The sequence below is a fragment of the Danio aesculapii genome, chromosome 10 (assembly GCF_903798145.1).
Source record: "Danio aesculapii chromosome 10, fDanAes4.1, whole genome shotgun sequence".
Taxonomy (NCBI): Eukaryota; Metazoa; Chordata; class Actinopteri; order Cypriniformes; family Danionidae; genus Danio; species Danio aesculapii.
In genome coordinates this window covers 720767-742656 of record NC_079444.1, presented here as the reverse complement: position 1 = coordinate 742656, position 21890 = coordinate 720767, and the positions used below count along the sequence as shown (strand labels likewise).

Here is a 21890-nt window from a genome sequence, read left to right as displayed (position 1 = left end):
GACCATCCGAATGTGCAGCAGAAATGGAGACTCATCAGACCAGGCAACGTTTCTCCAATCTTCTATTGTCCAGTTTTGGTGAGCCTGTGTGAATTGTAGCCTCAGTTTCCTGTTCTTAGCTGACAGGAGCGGCACCCGGTGTGGTCTTCTGCTGCTGTGGCCCATCCGCCTCAAGGTTGGACGTGTTGTGTGTTCAGAGATGCTCTTCTGCAGACCTCGGTTGTAACGAGTGCTTATTTGAGTTACTGTTGTCTTTCTATCAGCTGGAACCAGTCTGGCCATTCTCCTCTGACATTAACAAGGCATTTGTGCCCACAGAACTGCCGCTCACTGGATATTTCCTCTTTGTCGGACCATTCTCTGTAAACCCTAGAGATGGTTGTGCGTGAAAATCCCAGTAGATCAGCAGTTTCTGAAATACTCAGAGCAGCCCGTCTGACACCAACAACCATGCCACGTTCAAAGTCACTTAAATCCCCTTTCTTCTCCATTCTGATGCTCAGTTTGAACTGCAGCAGATCATCTTGACCATGTCTACATGCCTAAATGCATTGAGTTGCTGCCATGTGATTGGCTGATTAGAAATTTGCATTAACAAGCAGTTAGACAGGTGTACCTAACAAAGTGGCCGGTGAGCGTATATTGGGTAGTTACTATAAAAAAATTATATATTACTATATTAAGTCACTTTTTTATGTAACTAAATGTGTTATATATAAAGCTGAAATCAGCATTATTAAACTTTCCTTGAATTTTTGTTTCTTTTTCAAATATTTCCCAAATGATGTTTAACAGAGCAAGGAAATTTTCAGTGTGTCTGATAATATTTTTTGAAATAATTTTTAAACACCATTTTAAGGTCATTATTATTAGCCTCTTTAAGCAATATTTTTTTTACTGATGTCTACAGAACAAACCATCATTATACAATAACTTGCCTAATTCCCCTAACCTGCCTAGTTAACCTAATTAACCTAGTGAAGCCTTTAAATGTCACTTTAAGCTGTATAGAAGTGTCTTGAAGAATATCTAGTCTAATATTATTTACTGTCATCATGACAAAGAGAAAATAAATCAGTTATTAGAGATGAGTTATTAAAACTATTATGTTTAGAGATGTGTTGAAATAACTCGTGTCCATTAAACAGACATTCATTAACTCAGGTTCATTAATTTTCTGTGTATGTTGATGAATAGGGTATTTCCATCAATATAGATAGATACAGTAGATAGATAGATAGATAGATAGATAGTTTTAAGATTAAGATTTTTCCTAAATGAAAACAATGAAAGAAATGAAACAGGTGTGTGCTAAAACTAGCCTGTCGTCTGATAAAGTAGTCTGGACAGAAAATCAAAGAACAGAAATCAAACTGAATAAAACCTGCAACCTTACTATTGCATTTCCTCCTAAATATGTGTTTTTGCTGTGTGTGTATTTGCCTCTTGGCTTGACTTTCTTTTTTCTTTTTTTATTAAAAGATGAAGTCAGTTCCAACAAATTAGCATGAAATGCATTGACGTTTTCACTCTTTACAGCATTTGCACGTCATATTCAACTCAACTGAATGCATCGTTTACAATACTGAAAATATAAGAGCAAAGCAACATGCTGTAGTTCCAATCAGATCAGAATGCAGAAAATCATTCAGATAAACGTATAAAAACAGCAGTTATGAATACACACCGACGTTTCATTAAAAAAGCTCATTCATATACTTGTAGACAGCATATAGTGAAATACAGCAGAGAAAAGAACATTCTTCAGTGCTCAACGTGTAGATTATGAGCATGCATGCTATTGATCCCTCACTGCATTACTGCTGGAGGTGTGAATGTTCAGCGTCCTGCCATGGAAATGAAGGACCGTCACAGCAGGTTTCTATTCAGTGGCATCAGTGTAAGCCATAACCATCATTCCAGCCCATCACTTTATCATATTCATGAATCCTCTGCTTTATGTGGGAAAGCTTGTTCTTCAGGTACTCGCATCTTTCCTTCTTCTCCAGGAACGAAGGATCCTTTGAGACAAAAGCATCAATGAGACCAACATTAAAAGTAGTATCTAATATTCCTTCTGTGCACACACTGATTGATATTGGTTGGATTTTATTACACAAATTGTTGCAATATTGGTTTATATTTGATATAACTAATATTCACAATTTAAGAAGAGTAGATTCTTCTCAGAATGTTGGTGCCAATAGGGTATATGCGGAGCTAGTGTTTCTTCCCATGCTGATAAACCTCCGGTGAACAGTTAATGTGACTTTTTTCCATTTTATACGGTTCCTTTAACAGCATCAATGTTGTAATGTAGTTAAAATACAATCAGTTATTTAGATTTCATCACCCACGGTCTCCAATCCAGCCGCTGCCACCGTGGCATAAAAGTGGTGACAGGACGCTACTCGAGAGGCCCTGAAATTCTGTGTTATGTTGTGTGTCAGTGAAATTTGCTATCCGTTTTCTGTGTGTTACAATCTGGTATATATCCGTTGTTATTTGTCTGTTCTCCATTTGTGCATATGCGCATCTGAGGTTGGAGAGTGGAACGGGTAAGAATGTCGCGCGACATACATTGTGCACACGTAGTTTTGGAATATCACTGTTGTTAGACACACTAGGTAAGGGCCGTGCTCCACCCACTGTACTTTTGTTTTCTCATCGTATATATTAGAGTAGGCTAGGTAGTGCGTAATAGATGCGAAGATTCCTTTTCAATAACTACTATATTTTTCTTTTGGATAGTTAGGGTAGATATTGGGCCAATAGATTGTTTTGTTTGATTTATTTCTATTGTTTGGACGTCGCCCGCGTCTCATCTCTCCAACTCTTCCATCTATCTGCTCAAACATCTTGTGTCCCATTTGTTGTCTGTAATTTCAAAATATTCTTGTAAATATTTAATTTCTATATTCATATTTTTGCATTTACTATTATCATCACTATCTTTGTAAATAAACTCACCTTATTGCATTTAGTTACTCTTGGTATTTTGTTCCTCACTTGTTGACATTGTGTATTTGCTCATGTGTTTCACCCAAAATTAATGTTACTCTCCTTCCCCTTTACTCACCATCTTTAAAAACGCAACATGTCCATAATGGGAAAGAGAGTGTGTCTGTGTGTTTGTTTCCCAGCACAGAGTGTTGTACTCTCAGTGTTGGGTTGCAGCTGGAAGGGCATCTGCTGTGTAAACCAATTGTCAGAGCAATTGGCGGTTCATTCCACAGTGGTGAAGCAGGGAATGAGCTGGAGGTAAGTGAGTGAGGGGTTTGTTATTGATTTGACTGACAGATCATTAAAGAGGGATGGGAAGTCATTTAAATTAAAGGTCATGAGGGCGGATATTTTTCTGAACTGTTTATTTTGATCAAATTAAAGGTCGCATGGGGCGACACAGTGGCTCAGTGGTTAGCACTGTCACCTCACAGCAAGAAGGTCACTGGTTTAAGTCACACTTGAATCACACAGTCTGCAGAAACACTTTGATTGACATGCGTCAACAAACAGGAAAAGCCCCGCCCATTGGTGACCATCTCTCCCTCATTAGCATAAACAGCCCAGAGTGAGAGCAGCACTTTTCAATATGCTGCTATACTAACAAGTAGGCACTTTTAGCTCCGCCCTCTTTTGAAATTAGTGCTGGGAGGACAATTTCATTTGAATTGAAAGCGGCAGTCACGAAAATGCCACAATTAGGATCAAAGCCTAAAGAGGGTCAGATTCAAAGAGTTATAAAGCATTATATGTGTGGTATTTTGTGCTGGAAACTTCACATACACACTCTGGGGACGCCAGAGAGTTATTTTAAATCTTGTAAAATGGAGCATAACAGGTCCCCCTTTAATGCAGCCCGTCTGATGTGCTGTTAACATCACAGAAACAGAGCTACACGCTGTTTGTTTCCCTGTGTTCTCACTCAAAATACGGCTCCAGCAGACTTTATATAGAAGCCACTGAAAGCCTGGGTGACTGCAGCTATTTCCTCCTCTTCAGCAAAAACAATGGAGCGAATCCTGAGAGAAAAGCAGACTCCGCCTCCTTCCTCATCCTCCTCCCTCTCGTCACTATCTCATAAATCAGCCAGTAACATCTAGACAAAACATCCCAGCCTAACAGAGAAACTGTTTTTGACTTTATTTGATTATATTGATCGTAAAAAGCTCGAGTATTTGTGTTTTATAATAAGCTAGTACTATACTAGTTAGAAGTAAACGAGTAACGCTTGAGAGGTGTACATATATGGATGTTTTTAAACTAAAAGAATAGCGATCTCACCTTAAAAAGTCAAATGTAGAATATATTTTTCACATTAAGCCAGCAAATGAAAAGTATGATGAATAAATTTGAGCAGTTTTGATTTATTATCCTTATCTACAGTGCTTTGCAAAAGTCTTAGGCCACCACCAGCTTTGGGAGACTAACAGGTATGGAGCAAATGCAGGGTCGGTGAATTATATCTTAACATACAAACAGAAAATATGGGAAATATGTACCGAGCACTCGAGCAAAATGACATTTGGAATCAAGAGACTAGCATGAAAAGTCTGTTTAACGTGACCTCTTTAGCTATTTAACATCATTCAAACTTATTATTACTAATCATTTAATTGTAATTAAATAAGAGTTCTTCCTTAGATTTAGAATATTTTATCTTTCCTTTTCTCTCCAGGTCAATCTCATACTGCCTATAACATTGCCTACTCTATATAATATTTAGGTCTGGACTCTGTGGAGGCCATTTCATGACTGTCTTTAATTCATCAGCTGTTTTTCTCTACAAATATGATTTCATTACAATATTTTGGATCATCTTTTTAAAAAATAAAACTATTACAAATGAGGTCCTTTCATACACACACACACACACACACACACACACACACACACACACACACACACACATACACATATATATATATATATATATATATATATATATATATATATATATATATATATATATATATATATATATATGTGTATATATATATATTTATTTATATATATATTTATTTATTTATATATATATATATATATATAAATACATATATATATATATAAATACATATATATATATATATAAATACATATATATATATATATATATATATATATATATATATATGTATTTATATATATATATATATGTATTTATATATATATATATATATATATATATATATGTATTTATATATATATATATATATATATATATATATATATATATATATATATATATATATATATATATATATATATATATATAAATACATTATAAGCCCTCAAGCCAGTTCTAAATGACTGAGACCAGACAATGTGTTGCCTGATTTTTTAAGATTTCAGATTTAGACTGGTTTTGATTCTGCCAGTGAGTTACAACATATATATTATTGGTCCTTTTTTCACTTCACTCTTTTTAATATCAAACAAAAATAGGTAAATACATCACATCAAGGGTAAAAATATAGTTTTTACAGCTACAGATTTATTTTCGGCGGTACTGAATGAATGATAATAACTCACCATCTTTTTCTTCTGATAATCCTGCAGGATTTTGTTGATGCGGTCACGCTCCTAGGATAGCAAAATCAAATTGAGAGATGAAAATGAGCGATGTTTCTGACATGCCAAAATTCTTGGTTAGTTCACCCAAAAATGAGAATTCAGTCATCATTTATTCAGCCTTCATTTGTTCCAAACCTGTTAGAGTTTGTCTCTTCTCTTGAACAAAAAAGGGGGATTTTGAAAAATGTTGAAAACCTGTAACCATTGACTTTTATGGTATTTGTTTTTCCTGCTAAAAGTTAATGGTTACCAGTTTTCAGCTTTCTTCCAAATATCTTCTAAAGTGTTTAACAGAAGAATGAAACTCATAAAAGTTTAGAACCACTTAAGTAAGGGTAAAAAAAAGAGTCACTTTTCATTTTTTGGGTAAACTATCCCTTGAAGCACTGAGCAGAAGCTTTCAGCCAAGCTACATACAAAATAAAAATAACAATAATGAGTCAAAAATGCCACCGATATTTGAAAAATGCAAGCTAAAGCAGAAAAACTATTTTGTTTTGTGTTTAAAAAGTATAAATGTTAAATATTTATGCTCAAAAAGTGCAAACCAAGTAAGCAGTGCACATTTTGAAACATTTTTATAAATATCTGTTTCTCTAAAAACAGCAAATTCACATCCTTTCCAAATCTGTGCCATCAGAACATTTGTTGAACGTTCAACATTTAATAAATATGGAAGGACTGAGATTTTCCAAGTGAATATAAACACGTGCACTGACAACAAAAAAATGGTGTTGGATTTACTAAAACAAATTACTTTTTCATTTACTCAAGAAGGAATTTTATAAATAAATGGCAAGTAACAAACTGAAGAAACGTGGATTTTTAATGTGAGCTTGCAAAAATACAATTCCTCATAACATCCACAAAAACCAGGAAACTGAAAAGTATTAAAAAGGGAATTTTAATATCATGTAATGGATAAGCCAGATGCGGCCAAGCCTTCTATTAGAAAAAAAGTCTTGCAAAATACTTGAAAAAATACTTGCATATTAAATTCTATGTGTCTGAAAATAAATATTATTGAATTTAAGTTCTTTCATCAAAGATGTGGATTTTACAGATGGTTGAATAATTGTGGCCAATGCTAATCATGCAGTTCCATATTGACAAACTCTTCAATAAATGTTTGTTGTACTCTGTATTCTGCACGATGATAAAAATCACTTGTGAATAGATAACAGGAGGAGCATGGGTTTTTGTTTTGATATATACAGTAAAGTCAGAATGATGCGCCCTTTTGTGATTTTTATTCTGTTCAAATATTTCCCAAATGATGTTTAACAGATTCAGGAATGCTTCACAGTATTTCCTATAATATTTGTTTTATTTTGGCTAGAATAAAAGCAGTTAATATTTTATAAAAAACATTTTAAGGTTAATATTATTAGCCCCTTTAAGCGATATATTTTTTCGATAGTCTACAGAATGAACCATCGTTATTAAGGGTGTAACGATACGCATATTTGGTACGTTCGGTACGAGACTTTCAGTTCAATAAGCATTACAAACCGAACGATTCAGACTAACATCTAAAAAGATAAAAGAGAAAGTGTACGAAATAATATGTTTTCAGTGCAACAATGCTCAACAAGGCACCCCAAATGGCGTGACAGGCAACATGCTGCCTTCCCTGCCCACCTCCACTATACTGCAACTATCCCTACAGATTCAAACAGGGCAAAACAAATCACTGAGGCGATCGGTACATTAGCTGTGGATATGAGACCTTAATCGGTAGTGGAAATTTCCGGGGTTCAAGAAAACGTTAAACGTATTAGAGCCCTGTTACATTATTCCTTCATAAGCCCAGTTCAGTCAGATAATTCCTGCTTTCAGATCCACTAAAATGGCAGGTGACAGTCAAATCGAGCAGATCTGTGCTGTCTGAAGGAAAGGTGGACAATAAAAAAATGACATAAAATTGACTGAAACTGAGTTCCACATAAAAACTCAATAGTTCTTTTCTTTTTATTTGCTTAACTACTACAATATTACATTTATTTTATTCATTTTATCTAACCCTAACCCTAAGCCTAAGCAACTTTTTGGTTTTGAGTATAAAGAAGTTGTTTTATTTGCTGCTAAGCAGAAACCCCAGAAGTACAGCGCTCTATCATTGTTTAAAGTAAAAACAGGATCATACTTTTATGATGTTACTTTTAATACATTAAAAAATTAAATCAGAGAAATCCTTTATCCTCTGGCTTTTTTCTTTTTGATAAAAGAAAATTAAAATAAATCAGTTATAAATGAGTTATTAAAACTACTATGTATAGAAATGTGTTGAAGAAATACAGGGGGCTAATAATTCTGATGTCATCTGTATATAGACAGACCTTTAAATTCCCATATTTAGTAAATGCAGGACTGTTGTGGTTGTGAACGGCTGTATTTCAATGTGTAAAAGCTGAAAAATATTGTGGCATACAAAAAGTGAATTGTAACTTACCGTGTAGCTGGTGGGGTTTTGCGGTAAATTCTTCATCATGACATCCAGTTCATCGAACTTCTTGAGTATCGCCTGCACTTCAACATGGAGCTCTTTATACTCGGAGTACTGGTCATTAAACACAGCTTTATACTGGTCCCGCTGCTCATCGGTTCGAATAGCTGGATATTTACTGCAGGGAAAGACAGAACAAGAACTTAAAGGGACAGTCATTTATTTTCCTTCGGCTTTGTTCCTTATTTATCAGGGGTCGCAACAGCGGAATGAACCGCCAACTAATCCAGCACATGTTTTACGCAGCAGATGCCCTTCCAGCTGCAACCCAGCACTGGGAAACACCCATACACTCTCATTCTCTCTCTCCACACACACACCCATAAAGTACAGCCAATTTAATTAATCCAATTCACATGCAAACTCCACACAGAAATGCCAACTGGCTCAGCCAGGACTCAAACCAGTGACCTTCTCGCTGTAAGGGGACATTGCTAACCACTGAGCCACGGCACTTAAAGTGACAGTTCACTCAAAAATGTAAAATCTGCCCTGTGCGTTTCTTTCTTCTGTTGAACATAAAGGAAGATAACCTGAAGAATGTTTTTTGTTGCTACTATGGATGTCAATGGGTGCATTTTTCCAACATTCTTCAGAATATCTTCCTTTGTGTTCAACAGAAAAAAGAAAGGTTTATAAGCACTTGAGCACAAGTAAACGATGAGGAAATGATCATTTTTGGGTGAGCTATGCCTTTAATCAAAAAGCTAATATTTATCATTGTCATATAATATAATAATTTTGTTTGTGTTTTTGCACAACTGTACTCACGCAACATAATCCGGCATGATCACAGGTTTAGGAGTGTGTCCCGCTGGAATGTGTCCTTTCACAACTTTGGGATTGGAGACGGCAGTGTGTGTTTGCTGTACCGGCGCTGAAACAGACACTGGCTCTCTTGAACCATCAACAACCTGAACAAAGAGGAAGACAGACACTAAATTACGAGTGTTGTTCTCTCACTATGTCACAAACTGAGGCCCCTTATACGCTAATACGTTTTAGTTTTAAATTGCGTAAGTTTTGCAACTGTTACGCCGTCCGTCCACACTACGCCGGAGTTTTGGAGCACCAAAAAAACAGAGCTTTTTGAAAACGCTGAAGAGGCCGCTTTAGTTTGAAAACACTGCTGCTCCATTCAGTGTAAATGGGGGAAAACAGAAACATCTGAAAACAGAGGCATGGCTGCAGACATTCGCCTCTCTGATTGGGGCTCTATCCTCAATATTAAGTAGCCTACACACAGTTCAGTCTTGCATCTTTTCCTTGCAAGTTCAGACTTCGCAAGTTTGGAAAACAAACTCCTGACGACACGTTGGGTAAATCTTTAAAGAGAACAGTGTACTTTACAACTTCATTCACATCACCCTGTATACGCTGTTTCACCTTCTTAACAATAAAATAAAAACATGATAAGAGGAACTGGCTACTTTCATTTTGACAGTAGCAACGTAACAGACACCAAAAATGTTGAGGCGTCGTGTAGCTGCATATTTATACGAGCGTCATCTTCACTGTATGCAAAACGGAGCCTATAACATTACTGCCTCCTTTCATATTCACTGAAAATATGAAACATGCCCTGTCTTTTGCAGAATATCATGCAGTGTGAAAACATCTGTGACACGATTACTTTGAAAATCATGCAGTCTGAACTCGCCATTAGCTGTCTAACGACAGTTTTGGGAAATACATTGCAGAGTAATTCATCATTAACTATCAATGCTATAACACTGAGATGATATTTCAGATGATAACGCATCACTGCTGAACGTGCACACAAATAGAGACAAACCCTTACCAAATGTACCGCAGCGGGAGAATCTCTTGGCTGCATCTGTGAAACAAAAATTGAGATGATTCAGTAAACATATGTGTAAAAACAAATGACGATATTGGCAACAATCTTAAATATCTGCTGCAAAATACCTGTTCTAACTAGCTGTGACATGATGATACTGCAGCAATTTGTTTACTAAAGCAAAAATGGTGTATAATAATCACAACGTTACAGAAAACATTTAGTTTAGAGCAGGTATTTTAGAAATGCTTTAGGCTACTTGTCAAAGCAGTACTTATTTCGCATTTAATTTAACGATGTACTTATGGCCAATTTTGCATTTTGACGTACACAATGGCCCATTTCGCATTTAAATGCTACTTGTTTCACATTTAATTTAACGACGTACTAATGGCCCATTTCCACTGAGTGGTACGGTACGATACGTTACGGTCCGGTACGCTTTTATGTCTGTTTCCACTGTCAAAAGGTACCAAAAAGCAAAGCGTACCGTTCCACTTTTTGGGTACCAAAAGGTAGAGCAAGACGCTCAGCTGAACGCTATTGGTTTACAGAGATACATCACTAGCGCACTAAGCAGGCAAATGAAAACAAAGAAACCACCATTTTTAAATGCACAGCCGAGACATTACAACATAATAATATATACATATAATAACGAGACATGGTCGACCCGAGCTCAATCAAATCTTGTTGTTGTCTTGATGAACAGCCACAAAGCCAAGAACACGATTTACGGTGTTAGACGGTGCTCTATGCTAGTTTTAACAGCAGATGGGGCTTTAGGCTAGTTTTAACAGCAGACGGTGCTCTAGGCTACTTTTAACAGCAGACGAGGCTCTAGGCTAGCTTTTTACAGCAGACGGTGCTCTAGGCTTGTTTTAAGAGCAGACGGGGCTCTGGGCTAGTTTTTAACAGCAGACGGGGCTCTAGGCTACTTTTAACAGCAGACGGTGCTCTAGGCTAGCTTTTAACAGCAGACGGTGCTCTAGGCTAGCTTTAACAGCAGACGGTGCTCTAGGCTAGCTTTAACAGCAGACGGTGCTCTAGGCTAGCTTTTAACAGCAGACGGTGCTCTAGGCTAGTTTTAACAGCAGACGAGGCTCTAGGCTAGTTTATAATAGCAGATGGTGCTCTAGGCTAGCTTTTAACAGCAGACGGCGCTCTAGGCTAGTTTTAAGAGCAGACGGGGCTCTGGGCTAGTTTTTAACAGCAGACGGTGCTCTAGGCTACTTTTAACAGCAGACGGTGCTCTAGGCTTGTTTTAAGAGCAGACGGGGCTCTGGGCTAGTTTTTAACAGCAGACGGTGCTCTAGGCTACTTTTAACAGCAGACGGTGCTCTAGGCTTGTTTTAACAGCAGACGGTGCTCTAGGCTAGTTTTTAACAGCAGACGGTGCTCTAGGCTTGTTTTAACAGCAGACGGGGCTCTAGGCTAGTTTTTAACAGCAGACGGTGCTCTAGGCTTGTTTTAACAGCAGACGGGGCTCTGGGCTAGTTTTTAACAGCAGACGGTGCTCTAGGCTACTTTTAACAGCAGACGGTGCTCTAGGCTTGTTTTAACAGCAGACGGGGCTCTGGGCTAGTTTTTAACAGCAGACGGTGCTCTAGGCTACTTTTAACAGCAGACGGTGCTCTAGGCTAGCTTTTAACAGCAGACGGTGCTCTAGGCTAGCTTTAACAGCAGACGGTGCTCTAGGCTAGCTTTTAACAGCAGACGTGCTCTAGGCTAGCTTTAACAGCAGACGGTGCTCTAGGCTAGCTTTTAACAGCAGACGGTGCTCTAGGCTAGTTTTAACAGCAGACGAGGCTCTAGGCTACTTTTAACAGCAGACGGTGCTCTAGGCTAGTTTATAACAGCAGATGGTGCTCTAGGCTAGCTTTTAACAGCAGACGGTGCTCTAGGCTAGTTTTAACAGCAGACGGTGCTCTAGGCTAGTTTTAACAGCAGATGGTGCTCTAGGCTAGTTTTTAACAGCAGACGTGCTCTAGGCTAGTTTTAACAGCAGACGAGGCTCTAGGCTAGTTTTTAACAGCAGACGGCGCTCTAGGCTAGTTTTTAACAGCAGACGGGGCTCTAGGCTACTTTTAACAGCAGACGGTGCTCTAGGCTAGCTTTTAACAGCAGACGGTGCTCTAGGCTAGCTTTTAACAGCAGACGGTGCTCTAGGGTAGTTTTAACAGCAGACGAGGCTCTAGGCTAGTTTTTAACAGCAGACGGTGCTCTAGGCTAGCTTTTAACAGCAGACGGTGCTCTAGGCTAGCTTTTAACAGCAGACGGTGCTCTAGGCTAGTTTTAACAGCAGACGAGGCTCTAGGGTACTTTTAACAGCAGACGAGGCTCTAGGCTAGTTTTAACAGCAGACGGCGCTCTAGGCAAGTTTCTAACAGCAGATGGAGCTCTAGAATAGTTTTTAACAGCAGACGGCGCTCTAGGCTAGTTTCTAAAAGCAGATGGCGCTCTAGGATAGTTTTTTACAGCAGATGGCGCTCTAGGCTAGTTTCTAACAGCAGATGGTGCTCTAGGCTAGTTTTTAACAGCCTAGCTTAGAGCACCATCTGCTGTTAAAAACTAAGCTCAGAATCCATTCAAGAGAAAACAGTGATGCATAATGTAAATGTCAGAAACTATGTGGAATCTATTTCTAAAATGATTTCCTGCCACAGCTTAATTGAGAACTTGAGGATGCATAAATTAAGAGCAGAGAAATCTCACCTCCTGGCCATTTCGTTCTCGTAGTCGCCGAGCTGCCTCATGCCGCCACAGTTTCAGACACACTATGGCCCCAACCAAGTACACGATCATGGTGAAAAACAGGAAGATTATCGCAGCTGTCTGTCCTGCCTCTGTGCGGCAGAAAGCGCCGTTGATGCCATTATTGAAGACCGGATAGTAACAAAGTCCGCCTCGTATGGTGTCATTCACATATACACAGCCGGCTGCCAAAAACAGAAGCGCAAGAGCAAGGTTGATGACGAACTCTGTTAAAGGCCACCAACTTGAGTCTAGAAGTATAGTCCGATAGTACATGGTCATTCCCAAGACAAGCATGATAATGGTCACGATCCATGCCAATCCTGCTACCACTAAGATGAACGGTGTCTTTGGTCCAGTGTAGTTGGCATTGCCATAACCACTTCCATAAGAGCCTCCATAACCTCCGTAACCTCCTCCATAAAAGCCACCAGGTTGCGAGTAACCAAACGTGTTATACCACTCATTGTCTTTATGAATATAAGCACATACACAAGCAAAAATGGCTGCCCCCAAAAGCAGCTCGACGCACCCGAGAATACGTAAAAGTCCAGCCCAAGACTTCATGTATGCGTAACGCTGGTTGTACTCCTCTACCTTTTCGCTGTAAGTCAAAGCTGTGTGCGCAGTGCGGCCGTCGATTGATTCAACAGGGTTTCCTAAAAGCATTGCTTCACGCTCTTTACGGGAGTTATAGCTGCCTCCGGATCCACCGTACGGGTCGCGGTAAGAGCCAGGAACCGATGGTGAGTGTGGCGGAGAACAGCGAACGCCGTCAGTGGTCGTGTTTTTGCTGCTTGATCCCAACATCGACTTCAACTTGCTGCTTCCACTGCTGGACCTGAACAAGTTTTTCCATGAGTCTGGGATGAAGCGGTGGACAGGTTTGATGTCAATGGCAGAGTCCCCGTTGTCCTCGCTTCCACTGGGGTCAAACTCAGGGCCTATTGGTGGTTGGTCTGGTAGGGGAGGTGGCGGAAAAGGTTCGGAGTATAAAGAGTCGGCCCTGTGCTCAACCAAGCTGTGAAGACTGGCGAGCGAGCCTGCTGGTGCATCGTTGTAGTGGTGCATGTTTCAGAAACGATGCTGAAAGGAATTTCCACCAGGGAACGCAGTTATCCCTAGAGCAACATGAAGGAATCAGGCATGAGATAAAAGGCACTGGTATTTGCTCTTGCAGAGTAGCAGTCCTCAACTGGTTGCTTGTGACCTATTATGTAATTGGGATTTACATGTATGTATTTAGCAGCAACATGTAAAGATAAACAAAAGCACACTAGGGCTGTGTACGAAATCGCCTACTACTCGAGTAGGTACTACATTTGAATGAACTACACGACCATTAGAAAAGTGTGTTTTATACAGTATGAATGAGAGTATGAATGGAACTCGGATGTAGTACATCCGCTATTTGTCATTATCACGTGACCTACTGCACCCACGTCAGTTTTATTGCTTTATTCCCATTCATGAATTCTATTGTGTTGCATCATGGGATAGCGTAGCGTCTATTGGATGCGCACTTCAGAATCGGATGCGCACTTCAGGTAGTAGTAGGTCATGCGGGTTTTCTCATATACTACTTTTGAATTCTTTGAACTCGGACATACTACTTTAGCTCGAATACTGTTTTTAGCGTACTATATAGTAAGGAAGTATGTGATTTTGGACACAATATAGGTGTATTCACAAAAATTGTAAGGCCAAAGGGCCACTTTTTGTGTCCACACCAGCAAACGATAACAATCTGTTTATTGTGAGTTAATTACACCCTTGTAACCAGCAGATGTCATGAGTGTGCTACATTTCCAGCGAATGTGACCAGTGAATCCAGCTCGTGTAATCTACTGTATAGAAGCAGCTCTCAATCCTGGTCCTCGCAGCCTCATGCACTAGGGATGCTCCGATCAATCGGCCGAAGATCGATATCAGCCGATAATCATATTTATGACTCAATCGCTACTTGCCAATCTCACCGATTTCATGACCCGATCGCTGGTGTTTGTTTACGGCTTTACATGCAGAGGAAGATGCGTTCTGTAAAGTCTTCATTGTATTATTCGTGGTGCGAACAGCCCTTAATTATGATTTTTTTTTTATTGTCTATTCAATTGTACATAAGACAAACTTTTTTTATAATGCTTTTGTATGTTTCTTTTTTGTTTTGTTTTTGTTTTTAAACCTCTTCTGCTGTTAATCAGTGAATGCATTTTATTTTTTTGTCTTTATTGCATGGTTATTTAGTCTCCATTTTTTGCTGAATTGTAACTCTAATTTAGCTTTAGGTCGTGTGTTGATGTCCAATATAAAAGCTGTGTTCTGAACCAAAACCAGTTGAGAACCACTATTGTGTACAATATTGTGGACTATGTAAACATTTCAGGTGCATAGTAAGCAAAATTGTCCACAGAAAAACACTTCTCCAAGTGAAAGAGTGCAAGAAAAAGCTATAGCACGGTTATATCGGGAAATTCAACCCTCATCTCCAAAGCAGATAAGATCCATCAGCACCAATAATCACAATTTGGGATACCAGAAAGAGCTACAAGAAACACATTTCTGGAGAGCAACTGTGTCTTACAGAGATGAATAAGTGAACTTGCTAAATGAACTGTAAGTATATACTGAGTATACATGTGTGCAATTTCTAAGTAAAAAGTTAGTAGGTCATTTTTTGCAAAGTAAACCATTGAGATCAGGAACTGGAACATCTATGTGGAACAGTGGCCAATTATACTCTTCAGCATAATTATACAAAAGTATTTGACCACGTAATGCTGTGGTTGACAAAGCAATACTAGCACAAGTGTGACAAATGTTTATTTCAAACTACAGTATGTAGAGTAGGGCTGGGCGATATGACAAGCATGTCCTAGATAAGTCATCTCATATCCTGATAACTACATATATCATGATATAGTGCCATTTCTGTCAATTAATATATACGCTCACCGGCCACTTTATTAGGTACATCTGTCTAACTGTTTGTTAACGCACATTTCTAATGGCAGCAACTCAATGCATTTAGGCATGTAGACATGTTCAAGACGATCTGCTGCAGTTCAAAGCGAGCATCAGAATGGGGAGGAAAGGGGATTTAAGCAACTTTGAACGTGGCATGGTTGTTGGTGTCTGACGGGCTGCTCTGAGTATTTCAGAAACTGCTGATCTACTGGAATTTTCACACACAACCATCTCTAGGGTTTACAGAGAATGGTCTGAAAAAGAGGAAATATCCAGTGAGCGGCAGTTCTGTGGGCGCAAATGCCTTGTTGATGCCAGAGGTCAGAGGAGAATGGCCAGACTGGTTCCAGCTGATAGAAAGGCAACAGTAACTCAAATAAGCACTCGTTACAACCGAGGTCTGCAGAAGAGCATCTCTGAACACACAACACGTCCAACCTTGAGGCGGATGGGCTACAGCAGCAGAAGACCAGTGCCGCTCCTGTCAGCTAAGAACAGGAAACTGAGGCTACAATTCACACAGGCTCACCAAAACTGGACAATAGAAGATTGGAGAAACGTTGCCTGGTCTGATGAGGCTCCATTTCTGCTGCACATTTAGATAGTCGGGTCAGAATTTGGCACCAACAACATGAAAGCATGGATCCATACTGCCTTGCATCAACGGTTCAGGCTGGTGGTGGTGGTGTAATGGTGTGGGGGAGATTTTCTTGGCACACTTTGGGTCCATTATTACCGATTGAGCATCATGTCAACGCCACAGCCTACCTGAGTATTGCTACTGACCATGTCCATCCCTTTATGACCACAGTGTCTCCATCTTCTGATGGCTACTTCCAGCAGGATAACGCACCATGTCATAAAGCGTAAATCATCTCAGACTGGTTTCTTGAACATGACAATGAGTTCACTGTACTCAAATGGCCTCCGCAGTCACCAGAACTCAATCCAATAGAGCGCCTTTGGGATGTGGTGGAACGGGAGATTGGCATCATGGATGTGCAGCCGACAAATCTGCAGCAACTGCGTGATGCTATCATGTCAATATGGAGCAAAATCTCAGAGGAATATTTCCTGTACCTTGTTGAATCTTTGCCAAGAAGAACTGAAGCAGTTCTGAAGACAAAAGGGGGTCCAACCCGGTACAAGTAAGGTGTACCTAATAAAGTGGCCGGTGAGTGTATATAGACCACATAAAAAGGACTCTTTTTAAAATATATTTGAAAGTATATACTAAATAATGTACTCATGTGATCATATTCATAACTTCAGGGCAAAAATGTTCGAAATTAAAACGTAAAACAAGAACGTTTAAAAGTAAAACGCTTTCCAAAGACACATGAAATATTTCTAAACAGGAATGCAAAAAAATATTGCTAAATAGGCATGCAAAATGTAAACATTGAACGTTCAAGACTGCAAATTTCTCAAGATGCCCTGAAATAAACCACAGAGCATAATATGAAACGACAAACTTTTTATTTTCTCCATAAGATATACAGTTGACGTCAGAATTATAGAAAAAGAAATACTGAAAAAGAAAAAATAATTCACTGGTGGGTGAATAATTCTGACTTCAACTGTATACTGCTATATTGCACAGCCCTTTCTCTGGACACAGGTGCTCTCCATTTCAGGCGGTCCGACTCTGTAACTTGAACATAGAGACGATTGTAACAGTAACCTGTCATCCGCTAGCAAGAGCGCTAACTCTAAACCCACAGAGGAGACGACTGCAACCCAAACATTTACGACACAGACAGAAAGAGAGACGAACATGCCTGTTCAAGCACTAGATGTCTGATTGGGTAATCATACACTACTGCTCAACTCTGCGTCAACAGCAGAAAATTAGAAAAACAACATTCTCCATTGTTACGCTCTTCCTTAAGCATACAGTAGGTTACCTAATGAAAGAGAAAAGAGCAATTCCAGCGTTATGGATGTGACATTTGCAGTAAAATCTCAAAACATTAATTCACAGAGAAAGTATATGTTAAAATTATACTGAAACATCTGTTTATATTTTCCAAAACTACACTACCTGACAAAAATCTTGTTGTCGATCCCAGTTGTGCGAGCACCAAATAATATCTTGACTTCTAGTTGATCATCTAGAAAAGTGGCAGAAGGTCGATTTTTCCCATGAATCATCTGTTGATCTGCATCAATCATCACCAATACTGCAGAAGACCTACTGAAACCCGCATGGAGCCAAGATTCTCCCAGATATCAGTCAAGTTTGGTGAAGGAAAAATCATGGTTTGGTGTTACATTCAATATGGGGGCGTGCGAGAGATCTGCAGAGTGGATGATCAACATCAACAGCCTGAGGTATCAAGACATTTGTGCTGCCCATTACATTACAAACCACAGGAGAGGGCAAATTCTCCAGCAGGATAGCGCTCCTCATACTTCAGCCTCCACATCAAAGTTCCTGAAAGCAAGGAAGGTCAAGGTGCTCCAGGATCGGCCAGCCCAGTCACCAGACATGAACATTATTGAGCACGTCTGGGGTAAGATGAAGGAGGAGGTGTTGAAGATGAACACAAAGAGTCTTGATGAACTCTGGGAGTCCTGCAAGAAGGCTTTCTTCACCATTCCAGATGACTTTATTAATCAGTGATTTGAGTCATTGCAGAGATGTATGGATGCAGTCCTCCAAGCTCATGATGGAGTCAGACACAATATTCATTCTGTTTCCACTGCAGCATGAGCACATATTCTATACTGGACATTATTGAAGGTTCAGTGAGCAGACTTTAGTCTAAGCAGAGTCAGACCTTACTGTCCTAATGAAATCATTAATAATCAAGCCATGATCATATTTTATTGTGGTATAATAAGCGTAATCTAGAGGCCTTTGCCTTTCATATAAGCCACTTCTGATACCAAATGATCAACTAGAAGTCCAGTTATTATTTGTTGTTCTTAAAACTTGGATAGTGTACTAACACAGAGTTATGGGATCAGAATTATATCAATCTGTAAACATTTTTTATATTGTAAATGAGGAAAATAAACATGCGTTATGGACGTGACAAAAAAGGTTTGCGAGTTTACAGTCTACAGAAATTCAGTGAATTAAACTGCACAACCCAAAGTAAACAATGCTAATCAAATGGATGAGAGTTGGCTCGCTATAGAACAAAAATCATTGATATTTTTGAGGAAAAAGCTTGGTTATGGATGTGACATCTCTCCGTTATGGATGTGACATATGTGAAATTGACAGCTGTGTGACTTTGGTAAATCAAATATAATAGTTTGAAATATTGATAGAGACTTCGAGTATTTTTACAGTATTTTCACAAAATAACCTAGAAATGGTTTCACTATTTTGGTCAAAACTTCATTTTTTTATGGCAAGGTTGATATTTGCATGGAATTGCTCAAACGTATAATACGCATTACAAATTCAATAAAAAAAAAACAGGACAGTTCTATTGAATACCTTTCACAAGCGGTCACTGGGCAAGACTTACATTGGTCTTGAGTTCGGTGTGTAAACCTTCATCAGATATATGGAAATCCCAAGGACTGAAAGACAAAAACATGAAGACAACAAAGGTAATATCCTAAAAAATATATATTACCCAGGTTATGTATTAATGTAAGCAATCTGTTAAAAACTGTATTTTTGTGATTCACAAGTGTTTTTATGGCATTATGGGATGTAGTGTTGTCACGATACTGGAATTCGATACCAATTCGTACTGGAATTTTAAAAAAAAGTCCATTTCCCTCAAACATCTAAGCGCTGTTGAGCGCGTTCTTAAACAGCGCTGATTTGCCATTGTGTTTTAAAGCCATGAAGATCAGCTGGTCTGTCTATGAGCTGATATACGAGTGATCGGTTGATGAATTGACTGTTCTTCACGGCTTTAAAATGCTCCAATCTTCCTGTATCAGTAGTTACACTCAGTAAACAGGAGTGAGTTCGGTGAATGGATGACCTTTCCGACCAATCACAGTCATCTGTGTTGAGCATGTGAACACAATGGCAAATCAGCGCTATTTAACAACGCGCTTAAATGTTAGTGGGAAATGGATGTCTTTAAAACACCCGACTGGTAGCGTATTCCAGTATTGTGACAACAATAATGAGATGTTCATCTCTGCTTTGTCAACTTCTAATGTTGAAAATTCAACTCTACAGTTTAATAAAGTGACTTTTATTGATGTTTTAGTAGTCTGAAATAAAATAATGTATAAGAAATAATATATAGAGGTATAAGTTTATTACAAGTTTTTATAGTGACATACAGCACCAATCCAGACAATTTATCACTTTAAACAATTAAATGTGTTAATAAAAGTAACTTTTTTGAACTTTTTAAGGTTAAAAGTTGTTAGAAGAAAGATCAAAGTGCTCAACAGAGATGACTGTGATTGGTCGGAAAGGTCATCCATTCATCGAACTCACCCCTGTTTACTCAGTGTAACTACTGATACAGGCACAATGGAGCATTTTAAAGCCGTGAAGAACAGTCAGTTCATCAACCGATCACTCGTATGTCAGCTCATAGACAGACCAGCTGATCTTCATGTCAAACGCATCAAACGCATAAATTGGGAAAAATAAAATGGGTGATCCAGGGTGCATAGGATACCCTGAGCTCTCTTTAAAACATAATTTAAGACCCGAGTTCGATTCCGCCTCGCGGTCCTATGCCGATCTTTCCCCTCTCTCTGCTCCCCATGCTTTCCTGTCAATACTCTCTACTGTCCTCTCAAATAAAGGTGAAAACCCCGAAAAAATAATAATAAAAAAAAAATTAAAAAACATAATTATGGTAAATTACCATTGGACCAGTTTGGTTAGAACTGATAATCTTGCCTGCCACCTTCACAAGGCTACTCAGCCTGTTCTTATTTAAAAAAACTCAGATTATCGTACCAAGCTACAAAGCAGAAAGATAAAATGGCTTCAATGACTTGGTTATAAAACAGTGTCATTATAGAGGTACAAAACCTGAAATGATCTAAGTTTCCTCAGAAAAAACAGTCTTTGTTGAACTTTTTGTTGAACAGCAGCCTGGGTGTTAGGTTGAAATGTCAACATAATGTTAATAACGACCCCTAGATATTTATGTGCATCAACAATTTCAATGCTTAGTGCTTAAAATGAGGCGCATAAGGGGTGGCGCATTGGCACAGAGGGCTGTCACCTCACAGCAAGAAGGTCTCTGGTTCGAGCCTCGCCTAAGTCAGTTGGCATTTCTGTGTGGAGTTTGCATGTTCTCCCCGTGTTGGCGTGGGTTTGCTCCGGGTGCTCCGGTTTCCCTCACAATCCCAAAAACATGTGGTATAAGTGTGAATTGGGTAAGCTAAAATGTCTGTAGTGTATGTGAGAGTGTATGGATGTTTCCCAGTATTGGGATGCAGATGAAAGGGCATCCGCTGCGTAAAACATATGCTGGAATAGTTGGCGGTTCATTCCGCTGTGGTGACCCCTGATAAATAAGGGACTAAGCCGAAGGAAAATTAAATTATGAATTATTACATTACCTAAGTTATATATTAATAAAACCAATCAACACATTCATCATTTAACAATATGCAAAAACTTAAAGAAGGTACAGAGTACGTCATGTGTTTTGAATATTTAAAAACATACATAAGCTAATTACTAAGACTTGCTGTGTGTATACATTATATTTATGACATGTAAATAGCCTATTCTAGTACATGGTAATAGTTTTTGTGCATTCCTGGCATCAATTCAACTATGTAGCCTAGCTAATTACCAATAGTGAATAGCATAACATGTTAGAGACATTTATAAATATATAATGAAGACATTGCTGAACTGAAAGAATGTCCTGCACTTCGCGCGCTTCAGAAAAACATCGACAGGTCAGCGAAGTTTACATGATTGTTATTCAGCAAAAATGATGAGTATATTCACTCGATCTCTACCTTACTAAAGACATAGTTAAAATATGAAGCATTAATAAAACGTTTAGTACGGTGGAACAAAACAACATGACCACAACAGCACTGACAGATGTGTTTATAATAAAACAGCAACCTTCGCGTCTTTAAAAACGTCGGTTATTTGTGGATACAGAAGGATATTGTAGGTAGAGATTATAAAATTAACTTTAAAGTTGGTTTCGTCTTACCTTTTCCACTATCAAAGAGGTTTTTGTTTCTCTATATTTTTTTCGGGAAACACACAGGTTTGGAAAGTTGTACCACGTGACGCAGCCTATCCCTGCGCGTGACGTCAGCAGAGCCTTGAAGACTTCACCTGAAGAGGGAGATGAAACTTTGACCTGCTCTCTT

General features: G+C 38.8%; 1 protein-coding gene across 4 annotated transcripts; it reads right to left on the bottom strand.

Moving 5' to 3' along the window:
• Positions 1-1463: 1463 nt before the first annotated feature.
• On the bottom strand, positions 1464-21838 carry marveld2a (MARVEL domain containing 2a). Of its 4 annotated transcripts, none has more exons than XM_056467177.1 (9): positions 21728-21838; positions 19054-19139; positions 17381-17506; positions 12597-13756; positions 9882-9917; positions 8852-8994; positions 8027-8198; positions 5533-5583; positions 1464-2021 (listed from the first exon to the last, which is right to left on the bottom strand). In XM_056467177.1, the coding sequence occupies exons 4-9, from the start codon at positions 13704-13706 to the stop codon at positions 1896-1898; spliced, it is 1638 nt and encodes a 545-aa protein (XP_056323152.1). In that variant the 5' UTR covers positions 13707-13756; positions 17381-17506; positions 19054-19139; positions 21728-21838; the 3' UTR covers positions 1464-1895. The 4 variants fall into 4 exon arrangements, with proteins under 4 accessions (XP_056323152.1, XP_056323151.1, XP_056323154.1 ...); XM_056467176.1 differs by having other exon boundaries at positions 19085-19139; XM_056467179.1 differs by lacking the exon at positions 17381-17506.
• Positions 21839-21890: the final 52 nt, after the last annotated feature.

What these genes read in the sequence shown, in the direction of transcription:
- marveld2a (XM_056467177.1), bottom strand. Translation starts at nt 13,706, where the DNA reads ATGCACCACTACAACGATGCACCAGCAGGCTCGCTCGCCAGTCTTCAC. An exon ending in AAAACCCCACCAGCTACACG is followed by an intron (nt 5,584 to 8,026) that starts GTAAGTTACAAT and finishes TTGCTATCCTAG; the next exon opens with GAGCGTGACCGCATCAACAA. An exon ending in ATTATCAGAAGAAAAAGATG is followed by an intron (nt 2,022 to 5,532) that starts GTGAGTTATTAT and finishes TTTGTCTCAAAG; the next exon opens with GATCCTTCGTTCCTGGAGAA.